General features: G+C 37.2%; 1 protein-coding gene and 1 long non-coding RNA gene across 3 annotated transcripts in view; one reads left to right on the top strand and one right to left on the bottom strand.

Annotated features, from left to right (window-relative positions):
• Positions 1-24,832, top strand: part of LOC109367628 — a 173,445-nt gene that overhangs the window by 72,443 nt on the left and 76,170 nt on the right. The gene's annotated exons all lie outside the window — the stretch shown is intronic.
• Positions 21,523-24,832, bottom strand: part of SLC17A6 (solute carrier family 17 member 6) — a 31,460-nt gene continuing 28,150 nt past the window's right edge. For both annotated transcript variants that reach the window (XM_003206097.4, XM_010710712.3), the window contains exons 11-12: positions 23,867-23,994; positions 21,523-23,507 (exon numbers count right to left, since the gene is read on the bottom strand). In XM_003206097.4, the coding sequence (XP_003206145.1) occupies positions 23,175-23,507; positions 23,867-23,994 (461 nt within the window). In that variant the 3' untranslated portion in view covers positions 21,523-23,174. The remainder of the gene's footprint in view (positions 23,508-23,866; positions 23,995-24,832) is intronic.

Consider the following 24,832-nt stretch of genomic DNA (forward strand, 5'->3'; position numbering starts at 1 on the left):
TTTTTTTTTTTTTTTTAACTAAACCTGGCTATGTGTAGCTATTAGTAATAAACTATTTTGCATAGCCAATAAAAGCTTTTGGTTTGTATTATATAGCTTAACATAGAAGGTGTAGTGCATAGCTGAATACAACTCATTATGCTGCTAATGAAAACAACTGTACATTGTATTTTGAAAAAAAAGTTAGGCTTTCCGCAATTCTCTTCTTTGCTAAAGAATGAAAATACAGCTTAAAATGGAGATAAATAACAGATGTTCTTGATGAAGAAATATTTTTTTTAGCTTTCTAGACATTGTCATAAATCTTAAGATATGGTTTTCAGAGCTGCACAATGTATTCAACTATTCACTTTTTATATCAATGTGAATTGAGCACATACATCCTATAGACCTAGATTTTCAAAGCACCTTAAAGGCTGCTGATTTTTGCAGATTTCTTCACAGATAAGGAGCCAAACATTTTAATGAGTATGCTGGCCATGGTACTTACAAGTACCACCATTCTACAAGCTTTTTTTCTTTCCACAAGAGGAAACGACATTGTAACAGTAGTGACAAAAGGGCAGTCACAAAAAAAGGCTCATTTATGAGTGAAATGGGTGATCAGGATTTTGCCAAAGATGCTATAGCCCATAACTGCTATTCAGACCTTGCTATATATATGACATGCTGCTATAAAATAACCCATATTCCTAAAAGCATAAAATCCACATAAAAATGAAGCAGGAATAAAAGCATTGCTATAATAGCCTCACACGTGGGAAACCAAATGAACTAATGAGAAGGCTCTTCAAATGGTATCTATTAAAGATACCTTATTATGGTTTCATCTTTTGTTTCAATTTCTAGTTCTTTTAGGAACTGAAGTGTCATTTAAAAAAATTACTTACGCCAAAATCTTCAAAAATATTTAGCCATTTCATTTCTATGTAAGAGAAGTGTAATGATTTTTGAGGTCAGACTTCAGGCTTGATGACCTTAAATGCATTTGATTTTCAGTTGCACTTAGAGACTACAGTGGCAAGCAGGTTTTGCATATTGTAATGCCTGCCTGCCCTGGCAGATTGTGACTTGATCGTTTGCTGCCATGTGGAATTCACTGCCAAAGTGCCTTAGCCCAGCACAGCACATAAGGAGTAAGGCTTAGCAATGACATGCTGTGCAAAGATAAGAAGACTGAACGAGGAGCTGTAAAATGCGAATAGGAAATTATGAGAACTCGTCTATCCAGGAATGAAAAGGCTGAGTCTGATCTGAGTAATGATCAGAGACACTTTTCTCGGTTCAATCCTGAAGTTTCCCTTAGAAACAATCATGTCACTTCTTCTTCTGAGGTGAGACCAATCCTCTTTCAACAGAAAGCAGAAGTAGATGCTCCAAAATCCAATAGCTCAGTAAAACAAAGACTAAGGTGGTCTATATTTCCTTATTTTGTTTAACAGATCTTAACTTCTTCCTTCCCTCTTTCTCTCTTCTCTCCCTCTTCCCCTTTCTCTTTCCATCCTTCCTTCTGTATCTCCTTTGCTCCCTTTCTTCTTCTTTCAGTCACAGCCAATAAAACAGCATGGAATAATATGTTGTCTGTCATTTCTGCCTGAAGCTGTTCCAGACTGAGTTGGGGAATTAAATATTTATGTAGGACTACAAGAGAAAGAGCATGTTTGAGACATGTTAAAGAGCTTGCAGCCTAATTATAGTATTAAATTAGGAAGGGCAAGATGTATTTCTTATTTTCTATCAGTAAGTAATATGAAAAATAAATTATTTATTGGAGTAGGCATTAAGAATCTGATCTCCATTTTCCATATACCACTGATTGTGTTACTATTCCTGGTTTTCATTTCTGGACTAAACTATTTATCTATAAACTACGTACTACAATTTGAGTGCATTTATCCTAGAGTTTTGTACATGAGAAAGGTTTTCCTAAGTTCATATTACACATATCATATACGACATGATGACCATTACCATTTAGAAATCATAGTATAGAGAGCCATGCTGTGTTTGGAACTCAGTAAAGGTCGAGAAGAAGTCCACAATTTGGGATGGCTAGAATAGGAAAAGAGAATCCCTGGCTTGTTGGCAGCATCAACCAGTTATTTTCTGGCCTCAAATACTAAAAAAGTCCAGAGAAAGGGAATTCAGAAGAATGTATTAATTTCCACGCAGAGGAGGAATGTGTAGGCTGGAAATATTCAACACAGGAATAAAGACAACAGAAGTCTTTAAAATTGTGAATAGCATGGCGGTGTGCCACTTGTCATTTCCAACAGCAAAAAAAATATCAGGACCATCAAATTAGACAGGTAGGGACTGACAGAAAAAAAATTAAAAAAAAAGTTTAGAGGGAAGTTGTTCTATTCCTTTGCTTTAGGATATTTTGGATAATAAAATACCTCGGTTGCTCTGAAGGTGATTTCCCACAACAGATACAAAGAGCACAACAGCACTATTTGATAGACCAAATTCTCAGCACTTTTTTTCCAACAGAGTCATCAACATTATCTATGCATTTTCACCAGCAATGAACAAAAGCCTGGATGCCACCCTCATAAAATCTGCACCAACAGGTGGGAACCACCATCACTGTCACCACTTCTGACATGCACCAACCAACACCTCACTGTGCTCACGTTCACTGCTTGGTCTCCACAGATGTTCAGCAAGTATCGATGAATTTCAGTGGGTGAAATTTTTGACACAAAGAGGAATTCAATGTCACTTTTCCTTCATATGTACTTCCATGTCACACATTCTGTCTGTCTGCCCCTCTGCTGCCACTTTTCACATGGCAACAAAATCTATCAGGATATTGGTGGGAAGGTTCAGCCTCTAATACTGTACCACCAGCATCCTCCTCTGATATCATGGGCCAACATAATGAAATAGGAGGCATTTCTTTCAGAGCAGCCACCATACATTGTGTTAAGAGGAGACAAGAAAACTATGTGGAAGAGAGATTAATTGAGGATTACTCAGTGGACAAATGCCAGTAGACTTTGGAAATTTTCCAAGCAGAAAATTGTTGGAGGCTGAGAGAGTATTAAGGGGAAATATCACATGTGCCTACTTTGTACTGTTCCATAGTGCTCACTTTTCTTTGCTGCTGAAGTCAAAGCTATCTGGGCTGAACTAGTGTGACTATTCTTGTGTTCTTCGGTCCTTCCTTGCAATATGGAAAAAATGTCACTAATTTTGCTAGGATTCTGTGGAATCAATGAGATAAATTTGATAAAAAACCGTAGCATGAAAGTTAATAGCAGTGAGGATAAAACGTTCTAACATCCACTCACGTGTTCACTGAAATATGTACGTGCCAACTGATTCATCTTGGTCTTCACATAATTTTTTATATTCTTGAAAATTAGAAGATGTATTTGGTTATTTATAGAATAAAACTTTCTTTTCTTCCACAACCAAAAAAAGTACAGGAAAAGAGAACAGCTAATGTTGTACCTATCAGACTAAATCAGCACTTCTGGAGAACTGAGTGATACAGTGATACCTGGGAGGTGTAATCCTAAAAGCCAAATAGACACATACATGTCAGCTCTGAAACAATAATAGGTGCAGCTAATAGTGTTTTTATCCTTAGTTTGTCAATAACAGGAGGAGCAACCCTTATCTGACTCTATGATTCGTGCATAGTAATTCTACCTCAGGAATTCACTGTGAAATGAAACCAAAGAATCCAATTTACTACTAAGAAAATCATATTCTGTTTTCTGAAGACTAAACACTCATCAGTTTGACAGAACAGTGGATATGAAGCAATGTTGAGATGCTTCCCTTAAGAATATTTCCCATGGTTACTTTTTCTTTCTTTAAAAATAACTCCACATGTTACAGGAACTAGAGATAAACTTGAGTCCTTGTGTATTCACACTTCCAGAAAATGATCAATCTTAAAAGTACTTACTTTTCTGGTCCTCAGCATCCTTGTAGAAAGGTCTTCCAGGATCTCATTGGTCTGATGACTAGACAATTAGTATTCAGACTTCTGTGATTTACATATGAGCTTGTACTTTTGTTCCTATGTTACACAGTCACAAATTTCATCCACTCCCCCTATTCCTGTTCCAACTGGCAGATGCTGAAGTAATTTAGATTTACTAAATGATATATTCACAAAAAAAACAATGAAATTATGGACCCTTATTTCTAACACAGATCTTTTATAATTTTCTCCCCATGGTTGTTATCATCTTTATGTTCATTATGGTTCATTTTGAAGTCTCCATAAAATAGTTATTATCAAAGATGTCTTTGAAGTCTCTTAGGAGATTCTCAGGTATATCTGGTTGACAGGTGGGCTTTTTCCATTCTTCTAAGACTGAGTTTTACTCTAGGTGTAAACTGATGGCTGTCAACCTAAAGAATCAATAGGCAACATAACAAAACATATTTTAAATGTTCTGTCATGCCTGCTATTGCTTTTTACCACTTGCCCACTAGCTCCTTGTTTAATCTTAACCTCCACTTTTGCTCTTGTAAATCATAGCTCTATTTATCTCTTCTGAGAGCTAGAACAAATACCAATGTGTTGATTACATCAGTAACAAACCAGTGTAAATTCCTCTTTCTTTGTGGTTCTTGGTGTTGAATTTCATATTATAGGACTCACACCCTTCTTTTCCAGACTTCACTGAAGATTTTGATCCAGCATATGTCCAAATGATTCTCAAAGTTATCCTTGACTGTCATGTTACAATAATATGGAGTTTGTTCTTTCTTCAACAGTAGTATTATTATACTCCCTTGTTTCTTTCTCAATGTGGTTCATGGTAAAGAAGGAAAATCCCAGTGGTTCATTTTTTATATTTTTCGAGCGTAAAGCTGTTTTTCCACCTTGTCAGCCACCACTGACATTCTGCAGTACTTTAAGAGATGTTTTTTGTTTTTTTGTGGATAATACCCTGGCGACACAAACCCAAACAGCAGTGGCAGCAGCAGTAGAAGCTGAAGTGGTAGCAGGTTTTTTAGTGAATGAAAAAGAAGAACTTGCAGAACCTGTGAGAATGTGACCCATAGGAGGACTTGTTGCCAACTTTCTCTCTCTTTTATAACTTTTCCTCTTTCTTTTTCATTATATTTGACATTTTCCAGAGACTAAGTTTTGTTAACTACAGGTAGCTCGTGGCAGAGAACAGGGGATATGGAAAATAGGGCTCTGATATGGAAAGTAGACAAAGAAAACATGGGAGGGAAAAAGCTTTCAAACATTGAAAATATCATTTGTAAGAGATTATAATCCCTCTTTTTCTTGAGATACTGATAGCAGCCAAAGTGCTCCAATCCTCTCAGAAATGCTTATACACAGAATCAAATGTCACTCACTTCTTCCCCTAATTTTTCCTCTTTACCTTCACTGGTTAAAACAGCACTTGTCTTGGTTTTCAAGTTAGAATTATACACAGCCCTCTCAGTTGGGCTCCACTGCTACCTCTATAATCCATTTTGTAAATTTGTTTTTCCTTAAAAATAGCTAGAATATTGAGAAAAGTGAAAAAATGAGTCACTTGGTTTTTCAGAGATGTTTTCATGCTAATACTATTACACCAGTGCTTACCATGCATACTGGCTTAAATCTAAACACTAGTTTTCACTTCTGTGGCCTTGAACAGCCAAAAGCAGGGTGTCTTACAGGCCATTTGTATAAAAGAGATTTCAAATAGAGAGAAAAATAGAATGTTTGTAGGTTTTCCTGGTGATAAAATCTCATTGCCAGGTGGTGTAGGTAAGTACAGGCAATAGCAACAGGTCCATGTTGGATGCCATTGGAATTGACTGGATAAGATTTTAGTAGCTTATAAAATGTTGTCGTAATTTTGCTTTTTTAAATACATTCAAAATTATTAGTAAACCTTGAAAGACCTAAAATGCAGATCTCAGAGGATGCTAATGTCAGATATAGAGATATGAGGTAAATTCAATCAATTTGGCTGAGGAGGCAGTGTTTTGGGGATAAAAATACAGCCACCAGACCACCAGGAGAAATTCACCGGATTAATTCAATTTAATCTGTGACAAATCCTGATGGTAGACAGCAGTGGCAACATCACATCCTTTTTTCTGTTTTGTTGCTATGAGAGGTGAGGCCAGGCTTCTGCAACATTCATACCCCTCTGCTCTTTTTAGTATATCTGGCCCAGTGTGCAGGAAGATTCTTTGAAAAATCACTGTAGCAGATGGTAAGTGGTGTTTGTAAGTGATGTGGAGCAGGAAAAGAAGAATGCTGGTTTGTCTTCATTTTGCAAGGTTGCCTATGGCTTTGTGTTGTGAGCCGTACAAAAGCTCAGTGGTCGCATCAGAGAAATGGGAAAAGGGATTAGGTAGGTTTACCATGTCCTCCATCCCCTCTCTTCTTTATTCTACTCTCACAAGTGTAAGCAAACAGCTTTTAATGAAGCATTTTTGTGTTTCTTCCGTTCTTTCACATCCGTCTCTGGTCACACGCTCACACAATGGGCATTGATTTGGATCAAACTGAACGATGACTGCTTCAAAGAAAAAACAACAAATAGGAAGAGTTCTCAGATGCAGAAGCTAAGGACACACTCCTAAGCTTGAAATACATTTTTACTGTCTGATCAACTGGGACATTTTCTTCAGACTGTGACAAAAAGGGACCAAAGCCCTTTGCCCCTGGAAGTTGTTATTTCCATTTTTGAAAAAAAATCTAGAATTTCAAAATGCAGTTTATTCTGCTATTGCTGTGTGCCTGTCTGAGTTTAATTTAATATATACAGATGCCTTTTTGACCCAGCAAATGCTTTTAGGACCGTATTACAAAAGAAATAATCAGTTACTTTTGTTACAATTCTTTTTGGAGGGTATGCAATATGTTTGCATGACACCAGAAATTAATGCAACTTCTAACTCAGGGCTCTAAAATCTGATCAATCATTTGTGCCTGCTTAGCTAGGTATGAATGTCTTTCCACCTGCAGATGTTGAGCTGGGGAGCTCTTGACACAATCTTTTCTGTGCTGATGTTTTCAAACCTGATCGAATTTAAAATGTACAGAACAAAGAAATCCACGTAAAATATAACACAAGTTATCAGTGTGCATTTGTGCATGCTTCTTTAAGGAGATGCTCTATATCTCTGCAAGAGCTTAAGATCATCATGTGATGCAGGTATTACCATGGTAACTACCGGTGTGCATTTTTTACTTAACAGCACAATGAGAGGGTAAGAAGAGCTGCGTAAGTTATTGGCAACACAAGTTACACCTCTCCTTGGTTTTTGTAGCTCTGTCATCGTTGTGATAAAGGCATTGTCATTGTTTTAGGATTGAATGCTTATCTCTTACACATTAAATCCTAAGAAGGCTTATCTGATTGACTCACTGGCCAGAATTCTTGCATATTTGTGACTTGTGGCATGGAGAAATATATTTACTTACACTTAGGAATGAGAAAAAGGAGAGCTTTATTGCTCATTTATCTCAATGATTATCTATTAGGCATTCTATATTCTTCTGGGATATTTGTGCAGAAACAAACATATTTCTCACGGAAAGGAATTCAAAGAATAATGTTCCCTGACAGAAACCATAAACAGTGTTTTAAGCTTTTTCAGAAAAATGAGTGCAGAAAATTCTTTGGAAGGAAAAAGTAAAACTAAATGGTATGATTAAGAATTTATCAGACCTCTAGTTAGACAGTGTTACTAGAGGGTATATCCTTAAGAAGGACACAGTTGCCACTAAAAATTCTGTGGCAGATTGTACTATCTGTTGATACACCAAGAGAGACTGAGCAAAGAAGTACTTCACCTTCTTTTTCTCTTGCAAAGGAACCAAGTGCACTCTGCCAGGTGAGGTAAGAAGCTGCATTGCAGGCATGCTACATCAGAGGGTGACACAGTAGAAACACTTCTCAATGACCTCATAAAATATCCTGTTTCCCAGACTTTATAGAAGCTGCCAGCAGTTTCAGGTGGCTCTGTACAGTATCAGATGCTGCTGGGAATACAACCTGTATCTATTCCTGGACTGCCCATGTAGAGAAATTGGTTGGCTGGCTGTCATTGTTAGCTGCCAGTGTCGATTCCTGATAGCAAGCATTACAACAAAAATACTAAGATGTGGTAACAGTCTGTGTTTTGTGCAAGTATAATTTATCAACAAAAGGAAGGGAAATGACCTAAGAGTTTTCCTCTGCATGTAATTAATGCTCTGCCCAATTAAAATAGAAATTATTCATAGAGCTTTCTAGAGTGCTAAATGTTAGTTCTGGTATATTATATGTATATCGACTATGTAATCTATATTTTCCCATATTTTCAGTTTTACTGAGTGCTCAAGCAAAACTAAAAAGGTGTAATAAATGAACCAGCATCACTGTGTGTTGAAGATCATTAAGATATGTTCTGGAGAACCATGTCGGAGGTGAATGACCCCTCACCTTTTCCTATTTCATCTGCACGTTGCTGTCTGCTCTGCCTCCATTGGGATGAGCATTTACATTCCACGCCACAGAGCAGCTGTCACAGAGCTCCCATTATTATCATTTTTCCTTTAAAAAGGCGACCTGCCACAAAACATTCCAAGTGTTTTTGAATCCTCACATGACCAGAGTGATGAGTAGCAGACACCCAGTTCTAAGGCACTTCTGTTGCAAGGAATCCTCAGCACTCCCTGGCCGCACTCATGGCTGGGCTCTGGCCCTACACTGCTGAATGTGTCAGTGCAATGCATGATCCAGGGAGGGCAGGATGCACATGCACTTATTTTTTGTGATGCAGATAACAAATTGTGTTGCTGTGAATTTGCAAGATCTTTTATGCCAGAGTCCTGGCAGTAAGAATTTGAAACTTCAAATTTGAAATCTGAAAAGGGAGAAAGAATTGATTTAATAAGCTTTGGACGTAAGGAAAGCTGTGCTGGTGAGGGAGTCCAATTAAAACTCAACAGTTGCCTCATCTGATGTTGAATTGTGCTAAAGTTTTAGTTTGAGCCAGTATTTCTCTCCGCAACAGTGCAGTCTATGTGAAACCGCTGCTGAAAGGAACTCAGCTTGCCAAAAGAAAAATGGCAACAGTTGTCACATCAAAATCCTGTCCTTGGTGTATAAGATGCTAGATGTGATCAACTTTCCTAGAAGAGAGTGAGCAGTAGCCTGGCAGCATGCAGGAATTGGAACTGAATGACACCAGAGTCAGACCCCTCTTCATTTGTAGGACTTAAAAAAGTAAGAGTTACTTAAATATAAAATGGTGTGTGTAGAGTTTGAACTGCAGCACATCTCATTGACAGCTCTTTGGTGCTATATATCTAATAGCCATAATGTTTTTTTATTTATATATTTTAAGTGTAACTAATAGCTAGTTTTCACTTTCAAAATAACAGTTTAGAAAAGTTGATGTTAATAACTACAACATGGTAAAGCAACTGAGAATTACCTGATACTGACATAATTCCTGCCTCCAGCCTTCCATTCTTCATGTAAATAAAGGACAACATCCTCAGAATGTATACTTTACCACTACATTTGGCAGCTTTGAGATACACAAGTGTTAGTATCACTTACTATTTATTTTATATTCAGTATTTTTATCATTATTTGGCTGCCAAAATGTTCTTTGTCAGCAGTACAATACATAGTTTTACCCTTTGCTGAGAACCATTCATTTTTCATTGTCTGGATTTTACAAACTGCATTTCTGATGAATCTTAATATAAGTGAAATTTCTTATACTCTAGTGGCTCCTTGTGGAGTTGCCTTTTTCAGACTGAGCTCCTGCACAAGATTCACAGGTTGCTGAAGGTTTTCATTCTGCATTTGCTTTAAGCTGCATATAGTTTTTTGATTCTCAAGTAAATAGCTACGAAAAATAACCAAGATATTTGAGGACAAAATTCCTTTGTAAAACAGCTTACCAGTTTAGTTATATTCATTTTCAATTTCAAGCTGATTTGTATCTTGGAGTTTCGCCTGGATTTTCTTCAATATGTGTTGATCATGAAAAAATGCACGTACTGAAGTCCTCAAAAATTTCAGAGGTATTAGGACTGTTCTTATTCTTGTCAACCTGTCTTGAGTCATCCGAAGACAGGAGAGCTGCACTAAAAAAGCTGAATGACTCTCCTTGCAAGCCTTTTGCTTTGTTACTGCCAACAGCCAACCCGTTTCTGTCCATCTGCATGAAAAAAGTGAAAACTCTATTTCCCACAGCAAGAGGAAAATCTTTTGGAAATTGAGAATTACTGTAAAATGGAAGCAATATTAAATAGTTTAATACATTTAAACTGTGAAGTACCTAAAAGCGCAACTTTCAACTCCAGGGTGGCACTTAAATTTGTCATATTTGTCCACTGAAATTTAGTAAAAAATGCACTACATCATTGCCTTCAAACGGACAACTATTTATCTGCATGCACCAAGGCAGACACCCCGTGCAGTTTAGCTAGCGGAGAATCCCTGTGATAAAAGATTCTGTGGGTGATGCAGCCTCTTACGGCTGCTTTCACAGCCCCAAGAAAGCTTTGAATATGGATAGAGATTGGTACTATTCCAGTGAAGACGCCTTTGCTCCCATCTCACTAAGCTATCTTAAATACAGAGATGCAGCCTGTGTCTGGATAGTGAAATGCTGAATCCTGGGAATACTACTGAAGGAGTGAGCTGCCTTTCTTTTCTTTGGTGGCCATTAAATTACCACATACTAGGGGAGAACTAACTGAGAAAAAGGAAGCAGAGGCTACAGCAATATGTCATGGATTTTAATTACTTGTCTCTCTGAGTTTTTGGACTCCACCATTTTGGTTACGCTTTTCCTATTGATTGATAAAGAGTCTTGTACCTGAGCCAATTTCCATCTCAATATTATGAGGGGCATTTGGAATCTGTAACTAGTACCTGGTACAGAACCAGGTCTCCTCTCTTCTTTGATTCCTCACCAGGAGCCCTGGGCATGAGAGAGCTAGTTCGAGGCCAGGTTGGAGTTAGGGGAGGTCTGGAAGCTGGGCTGGGGAAGGACAAGATTAGAGGAGGACAAGCCTGCTGCTGGAGAGGGGAGAAGGAATTGAGACTAATGACTGGGGCTGGAAATCGCAGCCAAGTTTGGATTGACAGAAAATGAGGCAAGAAACAGAGGTTTGGGGATAGGAAACTGTGTGGTAACTGAGTCACAGGACTGCTAATGAAGGAGGGTGATGTTTTAGTCAAGACTGTTGATACCATTCCAATAAACTGATTTCCTTTTTAATTATTCCAAAACTTCTAAATTGTCGCTAAATTCAACAAAACAAGCAAAACTTCTCCTAGATATTCAAAAATTCTTGTTTTTAGGAAGATGCCATGAGATGATACGGTCTGATCTGATGGCATTAGTGCATTTAGAACTGCAATGGACACGGGAGACTGTATTGTAAACCTAAGTAGTTTTATTTATTGCCAATTATTCTGAAAAATCAGAATGAATCTGCCTCAAATCAGTATCCTAAATTGGTTATCATCTTCATTTTTTTGTGCTTTGCTCTCTACCTACGTATACAATCAGGGCCCTCTTCTTAAGAAGGTGATTAGGAAATGTGAATCAATGTCTGAAGCACTAGGACACAGTAGTGATGAGTATTATTGAAAAGCGGATGAGGAAATTAATCATTCTGACTCCAAATCAGGATTTAAATGGGGTGATAATGTTGAACAAGGAAGATAAAAAACCAGATCTGATAGCTGCTAATTGCATCTGTTATTAATGGACCGAGTGACACAGAGGTCTTGAAAAAAAATGCTTTAATGCATTATTTCAGAATAAATCTGGAAAAGGAGATGACTTGTGTTGTGCTTAGACAATTTAATTCTGATGTCTCCTAACTGTGAATGCAATCTGAAGATGAAGGACTGAGATGCACCGAGCACACAGCTGGCCCAGCCCAGGCACAGGGGAGCTGCCAGTGGAGCTGCAGCAGCACCTGGCATATCATAGGCTCAGCAGGGGAAGAGGAGAAAGAAGGAGGAGACAGATATTGTCAGCATATAGCCATGTCATAAGGGTGGCTATATAAAATGCCATCCATTTCGTTTTGCTGTATTTTCTTTGTGAAGGATTTTATCTGCTGCAAATCAAATATTAGCATGCAGCTAAATTTGCCACAAGTCTCAGCCTGCCATTGACACTGTTACTGACAATTCTGTTGGTTTTGCATGTATACAGGGAGAACAGTGTCTGCAAACTGAAGAGTTTACTTGCAAATGGCCTAATTAGGAATATAATGCTGATTTATTTTCACAGAATCACAGAATCACCTAGGTTGGAAAAGACCTTCAGGGTCATCCAGTCCAACCATCCACCCATCACCAATAGCTCTCACTAAAGCATATCTCTCAATACAAAATCTAAACATTCCTTGAACACCTCCAGGGTCGGTGACTCCACTGCCTCCCTGGGCAGTTCATTCCAGTGCTTGACCACTCTTTCAGAAAAGTAATATTTCCTAACGTCCAGCCTAAATCTCCCCTGGAGCAGCTTGAAGCCATTCTCTCCATTTCTACCACTAGTTACATGAGAGAAGAGGCCAAACACGAGAGAAGAGGCCAAGAATTTTCACACATTCAATGAATCACAAGAACAACAGAGGACAAATCAAGTTTGTTTTTATTGTTATTACATACAAGATAAAGACTGCTTCAGATATGAACTTAAAACTTGTTCTGATTGGTGCCCAAAAGCAGATCAATAATTCATCTGTATATATCGTCCTGAACTTTGCTAACCATCGCAAATTGAATTAATGGCCACACACACCAAATGAAAAGACTGACTCCAGCATTTTTCCCTGGGAAATATACACCATTTCACTATGGATGACAGAGTTTCATGTAGATCTTACACTGTTTATTCAAGTAACAGAAGCAAAATCACACATGGTGGGATGTCAGGTTTCAAGCTACCCCATAAGCACTTTTCCATATAAGCTCTAACATGTCCACATCAAAAAAGCTTTTAAAAAAAAATTCTCTCTTAATAAAAATTATCCAGATCTCTCATTTTGGAAGTGATAGAGGTTTCCCCAAAGTCTTTGAATGCATAACATAAATTTAAACTGTTGCCAATAGAGTTAACTTTCAGTTATCAGAGATACAATTTTGTTAACAGATTTCATTGTCTTTTATGACATTTGGTTTGCAGTGCATTTTAATGGTTACCTTTAATTCGCTTTCATTCATGTGAAGGACTCTTGTCTGTCTCATTACTTCTCACACTTTCCTTTTCCTGTATGCTTTTTAGATTATTTTATGTGTTTCTTCCAGGAGGAATGACATGAATTTGTGATTTCATTGCAGAAAAAGAAAGTCAAAGTCGCTTGAATTGAAAGGAATGAGAAAGAAATAGTAATCTGACAGAGAATGATTAAATCATTCTGCCAAGATGTTGCTGTTAATCAACTTACAGATGTTTCACTACTTCATTTTTGTAATATACTTGATAGTGATAGATTCACAAGATTAGAGGAATAAATATCAAAAAGAAAATAAGTGTTTCCAGGCAGTACCTCCATGTTCACCTGTTAGTCTCAGCTTTTTTTCTGATGTCATAGTGCCTCTAGGTTATGTGTCATTTGTTATTATATGGAATTGTCCTTCTTGTGTGGCACTGCCTTGTCAGGTGGTAGAAATGCAGGTGTGTTAAGATGCCTTGCTTAACTGGTGGGACATCTCCTGCTTGGGGGATACGACGTGTGCCCTTCCCTTTCCTAGTTCTCTTCCTTCCTGTAAGGATGCAACTTCTCTTTGTTTCAAATGCTCTATACTTCATGCTAAGTGATCAGGAGATTGCAGAAAGTTCAGTAATTGAAGGGCCTGAACACCTGCCTAGGATACAAGAGGCTTTTGTCTGAGCAGTTGTATCGGCAACCATAGCCAGGAGCTGCTCTGGAGCTGCTCTGCTCTTTCTGTGAAATCCTGACAAGATAAAGTAGTTTATCTTCCTTGTGTTGAAGTTAATGTCTTCAAACCACATTGCTTCCATAAGGAGCAGATCTGGTTATTCTGATAGACAAGAGGTCCCGGTTCCCCGAAGTTTCACATTCTGTGCATTAAAGCATCAGTTAGGGAATAGATCTTAAAAAAACACTGATTGTTAAATGTTCAGGAGGTTTGATGAATATCATTGGTATTCCAAGTTCACAGCAATTATTTCTGCTTGCATGTTTTCTGCTGAGCACTTTTTGTGTCCTCTTACATCAAAAGAATGTGCAAGGACAAATTAACCACTCACAGCCCAGAGGATTTTATTCTAAATAGAACACCTAGTAATTACATCTACCAATATAAACGATAAATGATGGTTGCAGTAAAGCTGTCATTGTATGAACAAGTGTCTAGGCTAAGAAAGATACTGAAATACAAGGAAATAAATGAATTAGAAAATGCTTTTTCTAAATGCATTTCCTTTGTTTTCATTCATATGTAGCACAGACAAAAAAATATTCTCCTGTGAAATTATAGGCCCAGAGAGATAATTCTGCTTTTCTACATCTTCATTTCTGTCTCTGTTGAATGTTTTCAGTACACAGAAATGATTGTTTTATTTGACAAGAAAGGTGTATTGATTTATGAAAAAGTCAAATTTCGAGCTTGTCAGCATGACCCAGATCATATGTGAACAAGAAAAAGAGATCAGCTTTTAATTGGCTACATATGATTGAGACATAAGGATAGGAAAAAAAATCACCAAAATTATATTTTCTAATACATGATTTTTGTTTAAAATATTTAACATATTTAATTTTTAGTGTATTTAATTTTCAGATTGCTTAAAACAAACTGAAATGTTTTTGGAGGATATGTATAGACATATCATGTGAACTAGCTCTGAATTTATAACTCAGAGTGAAGTGATTATTTATCATTTATTATTGAGTGGCTTATGTCAACAGTAATTAGGATTTGCATGTTCATTCAGTGTAGAATACTGACTTGTGAAGCACAGTTGCTGTGCCAATGTCTAACCACAGTCCTATCCTATTCTTCATGGTCCCATCTTATTGTACACCACCATGTTGCCAACTGAGAAAAATCAATGGACCATTGCCTTCAGGATTCTTAAAGCAGAGTAGATGGCTGGGATTCAACTTGCAGTGCTACCACGGACGTTCTGTGTAAGGCTTGTATATGCAGACAAGCAACTTTCCAGAAACAGGATTTAATTTGTTGCTTTATCTATTCAGGGTAAACAGTTTGTGCTTTATTGATCTTGTAGGCAGACATAACTACATGGGAAAACACAGCAGAGAAAAAAGTTGAGCTGTAAATTTCCAGATTAAAGCTGCAAGCGGTTCCATTGCTTGTTCTGGTGCTTATCTTGAAGAAGATTATCATAACCTCTTCATAAATTCGTGTGGTTCATGGCCATCTATGGCAGTTGTACTGTGTTGACACATTAAATTGATTATACAAGACAAACTCTAATTAAATGGCAGCCTTCCAGTTTTAACAATGCTATCATTTATTTTTGGAATGCTTTCTTATGTGGTTCAATTTCTCCTTTCAATCCTGATTTTCCTTTTCTTGACATCTGTTTTTGGTATTACACTGGCCTTTGACTTGCTGAACCTCCCAGGTGCTACCGCAGTGTAGAGAGAGATAAATAAGAAGGATCATCATGCATGCATCATTCTTCTAAATGTGGCTTGTAACACTCAAAAATATTTTCAAAATATGTGGATTTTTTGCCTTTCTCTTGACCCTTACGTATCCATCCATCCACTTTCTTTTTCTGAACATCGATTTAAACCAGACACTGTTTTTGTGGACCTTAACACATTTTTACAGTGCATGTGATATTCATCTGCTTTGCATAGAAATGTTAAGTCAAGCACTAAAACTGGCTACATAGAGAAGTGGCTGATGCCCCATGCCTGTCGATGTCCAAGAGGCATACAGATAATGCCATCAATGACATGCTGTAACTTTTGGCTAGCTCTGAAGTAGTCAGGAAGTTGGACAAGAAGATCCTTGTACTGTGCCTTCTATCTGAACTTTTTTATTCCTCTCTACTCTGTTCAACATTTCCTGAAAAATATCGTTTTTACTGTGTAAATGCTTCAAAAACTCTCACAGGAAGACTACAACTGTTTGAACGACTGAAGGAAGTTCCATTCTTCGCGGAAACTCTTCTTCATGTTTCTTTTTCCATAGGGAACAATTATAGGTGCTCTGAAGGATTGCATTCTGAATTCGAGGACATCCCTGAAGTTGAGGAATATTTTTAGGTCACTCATTCCTCTAGAAATGTTATGAACCTTAACTCTATCACCTTAAGAATGGTGTAAATACGAAGGACCAATTTCCTGCATTGAGAGAAAAAAATAACTGATTTGCCTACCTTTGTGACTTGGAAAATGTAGCAGTGGTACAAGATAACAGGTACAACACAAAGAGATTTCTGCTAATATCCCTGCAAACATGTTTTCAGGTCAGTTTTACAGCCCTGAAAAAGTTAGGTTGTTGTTCTAAAGTTCCTCAAGATCTCATACTTCATCATCTTCTCAAAGAGAAGAAGATCAACTAAACTTCTTAAGTATGATATTTTTTTTCTTCTTGGTGTTTACATCCTTGCTTATTGTAGATTATAGAGGTTTTGAGAAGAAACTTACTCAGTGCTATTTTAATTTGATAAGGGTGTATTAGGATTTTGATCAATTCAGTAGAAGGATAAAATCATTCTGTATGAAAAGATTTCTCTCTTATTAGTACTCCAAATTTCTATATATTACATACATATATATACGTATCATATGGTTGTATAAGTACATATAAACCCTATATGGTTCACATTCAATTTTAAGTAAAGTTTTACAATTACATTAATGTTATAACCATCTTTTTGTGTACTGCTGCTATTTTACTGATGTAAAATAATTAATACTTGAAGTAAATTTCTTCCAGCTGCTGACTTGATTAGCCAGTTCATTTTGTTACGTTGCTAATGGAATGCCTAATCTCTGTATCTTCTGAAAGAAAACTGGTACAGGAAACAAATCTACACATATATAAATTTTATATTGAAAGCTCATAGTGTCACACTCAGAGCTGTACTCCTTACCATGAAGTGGGATCTTGCTAAACCAAATACAGCCGTGCTGTTTGCCTATGTTGAACGCTCATCTCATTCGCTATTCCTTGTGCACAGAACCTGCCATCTGATCCTCAGGGTACAAGCAACACCTCGTCATCAACTCCTTGTCAGTAGTACAAGGTAGCGTTCCTCTTTATGATGCCTTGATCGCCAGTTTTGCAGAAAATCATTGCTTTTAGCTGCTGACCCCAGATAGTGCAAAGATCAAGAGCATCGTTTGCTTGCATACATTTGTGAACAGACCCCATGCCCTTGTGCAATGATGCCCAAACAGAAGTAAGTGTAAAGATATGCCAGTACTGAAAAGCTTCTTACAGTACAAATAAAGCTGATCGTCTCTAACAGGAGGGCTGGGAATGGAAACAGCAGCTTCCTGTATGCAGCTAAGAAAGCCTGTGGTAGGTTCAAGGATGAAAACTTGATTCAGTCCCATAAAAACACTGAGACAGATGAAACATCTCTTCCTGGATAATGGAGCTCTCCCAGGAACTGCTCTCAGGATCCAGATTCTACTAAGGAGACAAACTAAAGAGAGGGAAGTTCAGGCTTGAGCTGAAAAGTTGCTTGGTCATTGATGGAGGCGCTGGCCAGGATCTCAGAGGAGGCTGCTCATTGCTCTTAAGGCCTGTAAGTGCTCTCAAGGTTCTGATGTGTGTTCAGAACAATATTAGGATAGGGTAGGATATGGTCTTGCCAGAAGATGGTAATCAGCTTAGGCAATCATACCTTAGACACAGGATAGCATGGACTTATCCAGACAGGTAGGACTATAGCTAGGAAGGGAATCAACAGAGTGGGGCCAGTCTGTTCTCTATGTTGCCTGGCAAAAGGACAAGAAGCAATGGGCTCAAAGAGAAACACAGGAAGTTCCATCTGCATGTGAGAAATAGCTTCTTCATTGTGAAGGTTACAGAGCACTGGAACAAGCTGCCCAGAGAGGCTGTGGATTATTCTTCTCTGGAGATATTCAAAGCCTGCCTGGATATGACCCTGGGCAAAGTACTCTATGTGATGCTGCTTTAAGCAAGCACGTTGGACTCAATGATTTCCAGAGGTGCCTTCTAACCTCAACCAGTCTGTGATTCTGTGACTTCATCTTCTGCTTCTTCTACTCACAATTGTCATAAGCAAAAGCTAGGAAATTGGCAGCTCTTCTATAAGCTTACCTTGAAGTTTATTTCCTGTAATTTGTGTTTAATGTTCAATACCAAATCTAACTTTCTTATTGCTTCTCTTATGGAGAAATAGAAGTATACTCTTGTGTTCTTACTTTCTTATAGACAAGAGCCTGCTAGAGATTGGAGTGTTGCTCAGAAACATATTTTGTGTTGTTCTCTTATTCCTTACCCGTAGCATTTGGAAGAATGAGAGAATGCAACTTCCTCTAAAGCAAAAATTGTAAGGATGATATATTTCTAGTGTTAAAATCCTTCCAAAGATGCATTTCTCAACAATCATTTTGTAACATCAAATACTGAAGATCCTGTCAAAGCACTTGACCTCAATATAACTCATTATGTAGGCTTCAGTAGTTGTACATGTGAACACACATAACACATTTCATTCTTTGTCTTGCTTTGTGCTACAACAGGGTGAACGAGTGCTAAGCAAATCTAGAATAACAAAATCAAGCACATTAATTAGATCAGATTAGATATACATTGATATAAAATTAAAATATCTTTAAAACTTCCAACGCAACAAAATTATTCAAGCAAATAAATGCACACAAATCCATAAAACGGGCAAAAGCAGTTGCTGTTAAATAGTTAATCTAGACCAGCCTTCACACTCCTTCACAGCTCGTCCTAAAAGGAGCAGAGCATTTTATCTTTCAGAGGCAGCAACAAAGACTGTGATATTATCTTTCCAACATTACAGTTTTGAACTGTGACATTTATTCTGACTTCCACATTCATTCCTACGCTTAGCTTCACGCTGAAAGAGGTCTTCATTCAAATTTGCAGATATTCTTTTGTCACTGCAATTCAACCTTTACCTTGAGGATTTCTTTTTCCCCACAGGAAAGTGTTTTTATGAAATTGGGTGAAATGAATTTCATGATCACATCTGAAAGCAAAGAGCATTTTAAAATAGCTTTATCTCTGCAAGAAAGAATATACATTGACAGAGGGGATCTTACCAATACGAATACAAATATTTTAATATTGAGTAGTAATACTATATGAGATTGTTTGAGGACACAAAGATGAACATTTGAAGTATATTCTAGCCCCGTCTAAACTCAGATTTTCTCATGATCTCTCTATTGCCCTCTTCTTCACTTAGAAAATAATTGATCGATAAATAGAAGTGTGAGTAAAAAGTGCTTTGCTTTTATTCAGCATAGACAGTACAAGTACAGGATATCAGGTAGGGGAACAGAAGAGAAACAGCTGACAGAACAAGACGATCAAGGGACTGTGAATACTGTTCATAGTGGTAATTTGACTGAGAGAGTTCCAAAAGAGGAACACTGCATCATACCAGTGCAGTGCATCGGTAGAGCTAGTATTTGAACCTGAGTGCAGAGGAGATGCCTCTGGGCAGCAAGAGCACAGTTCAGAAGAGGCTGAATAGTTTAGCCATGCTCTCTATAACTAAGAAGTAGTAAGGAGAAGCATAAGCATATTTACTGAGAAAAAATGTAGGAGTCAAGATGAAGGGTCATGCCTCCTCAATTCTTCTTTTCCCTTAAAATAGATCCAGCTGTTACTGCTTGTCTTCACTTAAAGAACCTCGGCAAGGAACCAGTTATTTTCTCCATTTTCCTTCCCTCTTTCTCAGTCATGTTTCTGATAATCGCTTCCTGTGTTTTTTTTATGTATAGGAGTCTGTGAAGAAAAAACCTTAAAATCTGGCCTGCTTCTCTTCCTTCCTTATTCCATTTTAAAGAGGAAATAAAAGAGTCAAAGCAGAAGCAGGCAGCTAGAAAGAGAATGTAGAGAACCTTAAGAGTGATTTAGCATTTGAAGTGAAGGGAAAAAGAAAATAAACAATGTGTTTTCAGAAGACAGAAGAGCCAGGTAGCTAAACAGCTATGACATGAACAATTTTCATGAAAGCATTCTAAAAATACATTGCAAAACACCTTCCTCATTCCTAGAAACAATTTTCTGAGCATTCCAATTAATACTTTTCCTCAGCCTTTCTGTTCTATCAAGTAAAGCAGTTGTTGAGTTACCGTGGAACGCTGCACAGCTGAAGAGAGCAGCGTATATTGCCTGGATTAAAGTCTTCCCTTTGTTCTAAGTAATTAAAAGGTGTCAAACTAATGAAGAAAAAAGATTACCTGTGCTTAATGAAAGGAAACTATTGAAACAATTCCATAAGATAGAGAATCTGTATGACCAGTCTGAAAATTAAGATTAATAGTTTTAATTTTCTTAATTAGTTTTCATTTTCCGAGCTGTCCTCTTGGTTTAATAAACACAGCAGTACATTTACAGCCCCTATTTATCCCACTTGTGGATCTTCTAGGATGTTTCCATGACAACATCACTCTAGTTCATCAAGACAATGAGCAGGAACCTGGTGAGTCCCTGACTCAGCATCTCATGGCTAGTAGCATACTGGTGAGAAGCGTGGGGCCCGTCACTGTTCTAGCTGCTCTTTGTGGCCTTTTGTTCACTTTGATGCTTCTAGCTTCTTCTGCTGGATTCAGGAGAATTACTGAACGGGGACTATTTTTAGAAGAAGATGTTTTTAATGTAGGATTTTTTGAATTTCACTGACTCCTGCAAGATGGACAAAAAGTATTATGTTTCAGTTAAGGAGTTTTGCTGCAGGAGCAAGAAAGGAAACAAATTCCAAGGGCAGCATTCCGTGATAGCCTTTCATTTTCTGTAGAGAATGCACACCAGCCCTTAGACTTATACATTTTTCCCAGGTTGTGTCATTGGCTGGCAGACTGATTCTCCTGCTCTTTCCTCCCTCATGCCTACTCCAAGAATCCTAATGGGAGGAGGAACAAGAGCCCAGTGACAGGGGCCTGTCCCACCCCACTTCTGTGCTGGAGAGAGCAGGCAATGCGGGACACTGGGTAACCAGCACAGCTCCTAGCTGAGACTCAGACATCATCTCTGTGTTGATAGCAGAATTGGTTTTGCAGCGTGTAGAACATGAGCCAACTATATTATAGAGCATCTAAAAAAAAAATCACAAGAAACTACAGCACTCCTTTTTATATAAAAGGATAAATAGAGCATTTTATTAACACTTTTTGCAGCAACAAAAGTGACACAGTCCACATCTTTTTCATTAAACACAGCAAAAGCTATGGTCACATTTTACATCACTTTGAGGCACAAAGCAAAATATTTTTTTCTTAAGGTTAAGGTATGATTTGCATAAAAAGAAAAGAAAAAAGAAGGAAAGAAAGAAAGTAAGAGTGAAAGAAAGAGTGGAAGAAAGAGTAGAAGGAAGGAAGGAAGGAAGGAAGGAAGGAAGGAAGGAAGGAAGGAAGGAAGGAAGGAAGGAAGGAAGGAAAAGGAGAATAAACAATCCTCAAGTTGTATATTGCGGTAGCAGGGTTTCCAATCACTAGCACGATACAATGAACAGACCAAGAATCCAGAATGGATTATTACATACAATAGTTATCATTTGATTGAATTAGGAAATGGATCATTGTTGTCATTTTAGAGTATTAAGAAGTGGTCTGGTGTTGCTAACTTCGATTTGGTTCAGTTTGGTTTAATCCCAACAACCTCAAATATATACAACAAGCTGAATGAAGGTTAATAGACTAGAAGATTATGCACTTTGTAATGCATTGCACTTATTGCTTGGTACACTAATGTTGCAGTCACTGTTGAGTTATGCTGAAAAGACAAGCGTGATGCTTGTTGGCTTCTTTCAACCCAACACTAGTTATTTGCCACTTTGGTTTATTGTGAGTTTATATTCAGTGTCCATTATTAATAGGTTTAATTGAAAGACAAATACAGGGTTTTTTTTTATTATTATTTCAGGGATTTCTAAAATAGGAAGATTTTCTATAATTACAGTATTTTCAATAAACTTATATCTATGTATATAACTGTGGCACGATGTGTAAAAATATGAACACTATTAAGGGAAGCATAAGGGTTAAATTATTCTATGTTACTTCTATTGGTTTCAAAATATTCTGAAAAACAAATACATCCTTTTTCATAGGGCTTCTCTTTGGAATTTTTTTATAAGACTATATCTTTTTCTAGTTTATAGTGTGTCACTTTTTTCTCTTTAAAGACATGGGTACAAACTTGGAATATTCTGCAAAGAAAAGAGTAATAAAGCTTATTTTTGATAAAGAGATTTGACAGTCTGCATGAACAGTCAGACTTTACATTACATTTTTTTTCTATTAGTTGATAAATGCAGGGAAGAACATGACAAGGCCTATAATTTCATAAGAATCCGTGCAGAATAGAAATAAGAATTTGTGCCCAAACATTCAGTATAAAACTCCTAAATAATTCCATTATTCATCACAGAGTAGCCTGCAGCATGTAATCACAATAAACATACAATATGCCCTATATGTTCTTTTAGGCTTGATACAATTACCGTTAAAGGAACTGGATCAGTCCCCTGTAAATGCCTAGGACTCAACCTTTCTCCTTTAAGAAAGTTCTTGTCTTAGACTAAACATACAATTCCTACATTGCACTGAGTAAACGCGTGTATTTAACACAATCTCTTTCAATACAGTGTAACAAATATTTAAGTGCATTTTTAATGATCAAGTAATTTTGGCTTTCTAAAAAGAGCATTAGATGTGTCAACTTGGTTGCTTAGTTGTGCTTTACTCTGTACTTATGAGTTTTAGCTCTTGTATACTGTAAGTATCTAATTGCCCCTATAGTTTTGACCAGTAAACCCTTAAAACTCTAATGTTTATTGAACAAATATAACCTAATGAATGTGATGAAGTCACAACTCATACAGATTGCACTTTAATGTTGTTTATTTTTACAGTAAGACCTTCCTGCTTGATATGTGTTTACGTTTATACCACATTTTATTTCTGTATGCAAACAATCACAATGAATTTAATCACAAGCACTACAAAATATACCCAATATTTAGGTTTGTTATGAATACTCTCCTTCCTTGTAGTTGTATGAGTCTTGTACTTCCTGTTGTACAAATTCCTCTTTTTTCTCCCAACCATTAGGCCAGCCACCGTTGACCTGGGTTGTAGCACCATAGGACTTGGTGGTACCATAATTTACATAATTCTGAGTAATGTCCCCTGTCTCTTCAGCTAGTTCATCTTCATGAATGAAGCCACATTTCTCTTCACTTGTCTGCTCAGGGTCTGCCCACGGTTGTTTCTCTCCTGAAGCAAATATGCCATAGAATATAACACCTCCATAATGAACTAAAGCAGCAATGAGGAAGACATACTGCCACTCTTCACGTGTCTGTAAAGAAGAAATTTGCTAAATCAGACCAGTTCATACACTTATCTAACTCTTCTGAGCTGAAAGATTTAAACTAGTGGTTGAGGCTGCGATGGCAAAACTAAAGCATTTGCATATCCAATTTCCAATTAATTACGTACATCTTCCTTTGAAAACAACTACTCATTAGCATACAAAATCATTGACATAATGAGCAAATAGTGAGTGCCACATGCTTCAAATCTGCTCGTTCCTGGATGCTCTCTCCTAGAGTTCTCAGTCGGTAACACACATTCTGGGTAAGCTGTGTAATGAAAAGATCTTTTTCATGGAATGAGTTCTATTAAACTGGAAGATTTGAAAACTGCATTGCCACTTACCTTGTTCTTTGTCATTGCTCCCACAATTATAGGGCATACCATTCCAGACAAGGTCCCGACTCCATTAGAAATCCCCATTAATATGCTGGCATACCTTGGGGCAATGTCTAAATGGTTGACATTGAATCCTGCAATGCAAACGTCAGCAAACATTTGTACCATAACCAGAGCAATACTACAGTTCTGCAAAGTAGTGCAAAGTAATTCACTCGACAGTTTTACTTAGATGTATTTTGGCTACTTATATGCATTTATTTTTCTCCAAAAGGGTAACAGTGCTTAAACATCCTTATGGTTCCTCATTTTCTTTAAAAAAAAAAATCATAAAACGATACCAAATATATTTTTCTTCCCCAAACTGAAGTTCTAAAATATATCCCAATAGTAACTGTTTAGATAAACCAGAAGATATTTAGATAAAGTCTGTATTTTCAGATTGTCATTGGTGAGCTTTTCACACTGTCATTAACCTGTTGTTTCTTCTTCCATCCTGTGTCACTTCCATTTAGTACTGCCCACGTTCTTCTTTCACACTAGCAGAAGGCAGTTCTCTACTGTTTCTGAATGGTAGAGTAAAAAGAGGCTGTCTCTAAATGATTTATAATCACGCTTACAATCTTTGATTGTTTCCTTGCATTATCAATACCTCAATCTTGTTCAAATGTCTACGGTAACAATTTAAAATATCTTGAAAGACTTGGTTCTATATAAAGTGACTGAAGTTGTTGTCCCCAGAATAACCACTTCAGTAAGTGAAAGCAGAAGCTAGTCCCTTGGATATCAAAAGATAACAAAAAGAGGAAAGGAAGGTGTTTATAAATGCATAGTTTTTAGAAAATAAGACACTCTTCGTGTTTTATGAAAAAGCGTTGAATGATACGCAGAGGAAAAAATAGTAAAAGGTCAATATCTAAACAAAGACATGTACTTAAGTATTTGTGCATAAGATCAGTTCAGTTGTGCTAT

The sequence above is a fragment of the Meleagris gallopavo genome, chromosome 5 (genome assembly GCF_000146605.3).
Source record: "Meleagris gallopavo isolate NT-WF06-2002-E0010 breed Aviagen turkey brand Nicholas breeding stock chromosome 5, Turkey_5.1, whole genome shotgun sequence".
NCBI classification, from domain to species: domain Eukaryota; kingdom Metazoa; phylum Chordata; class Aves; order Galliformes; family Phasianidae; genus Meleagris; species Meleagris gallopavo.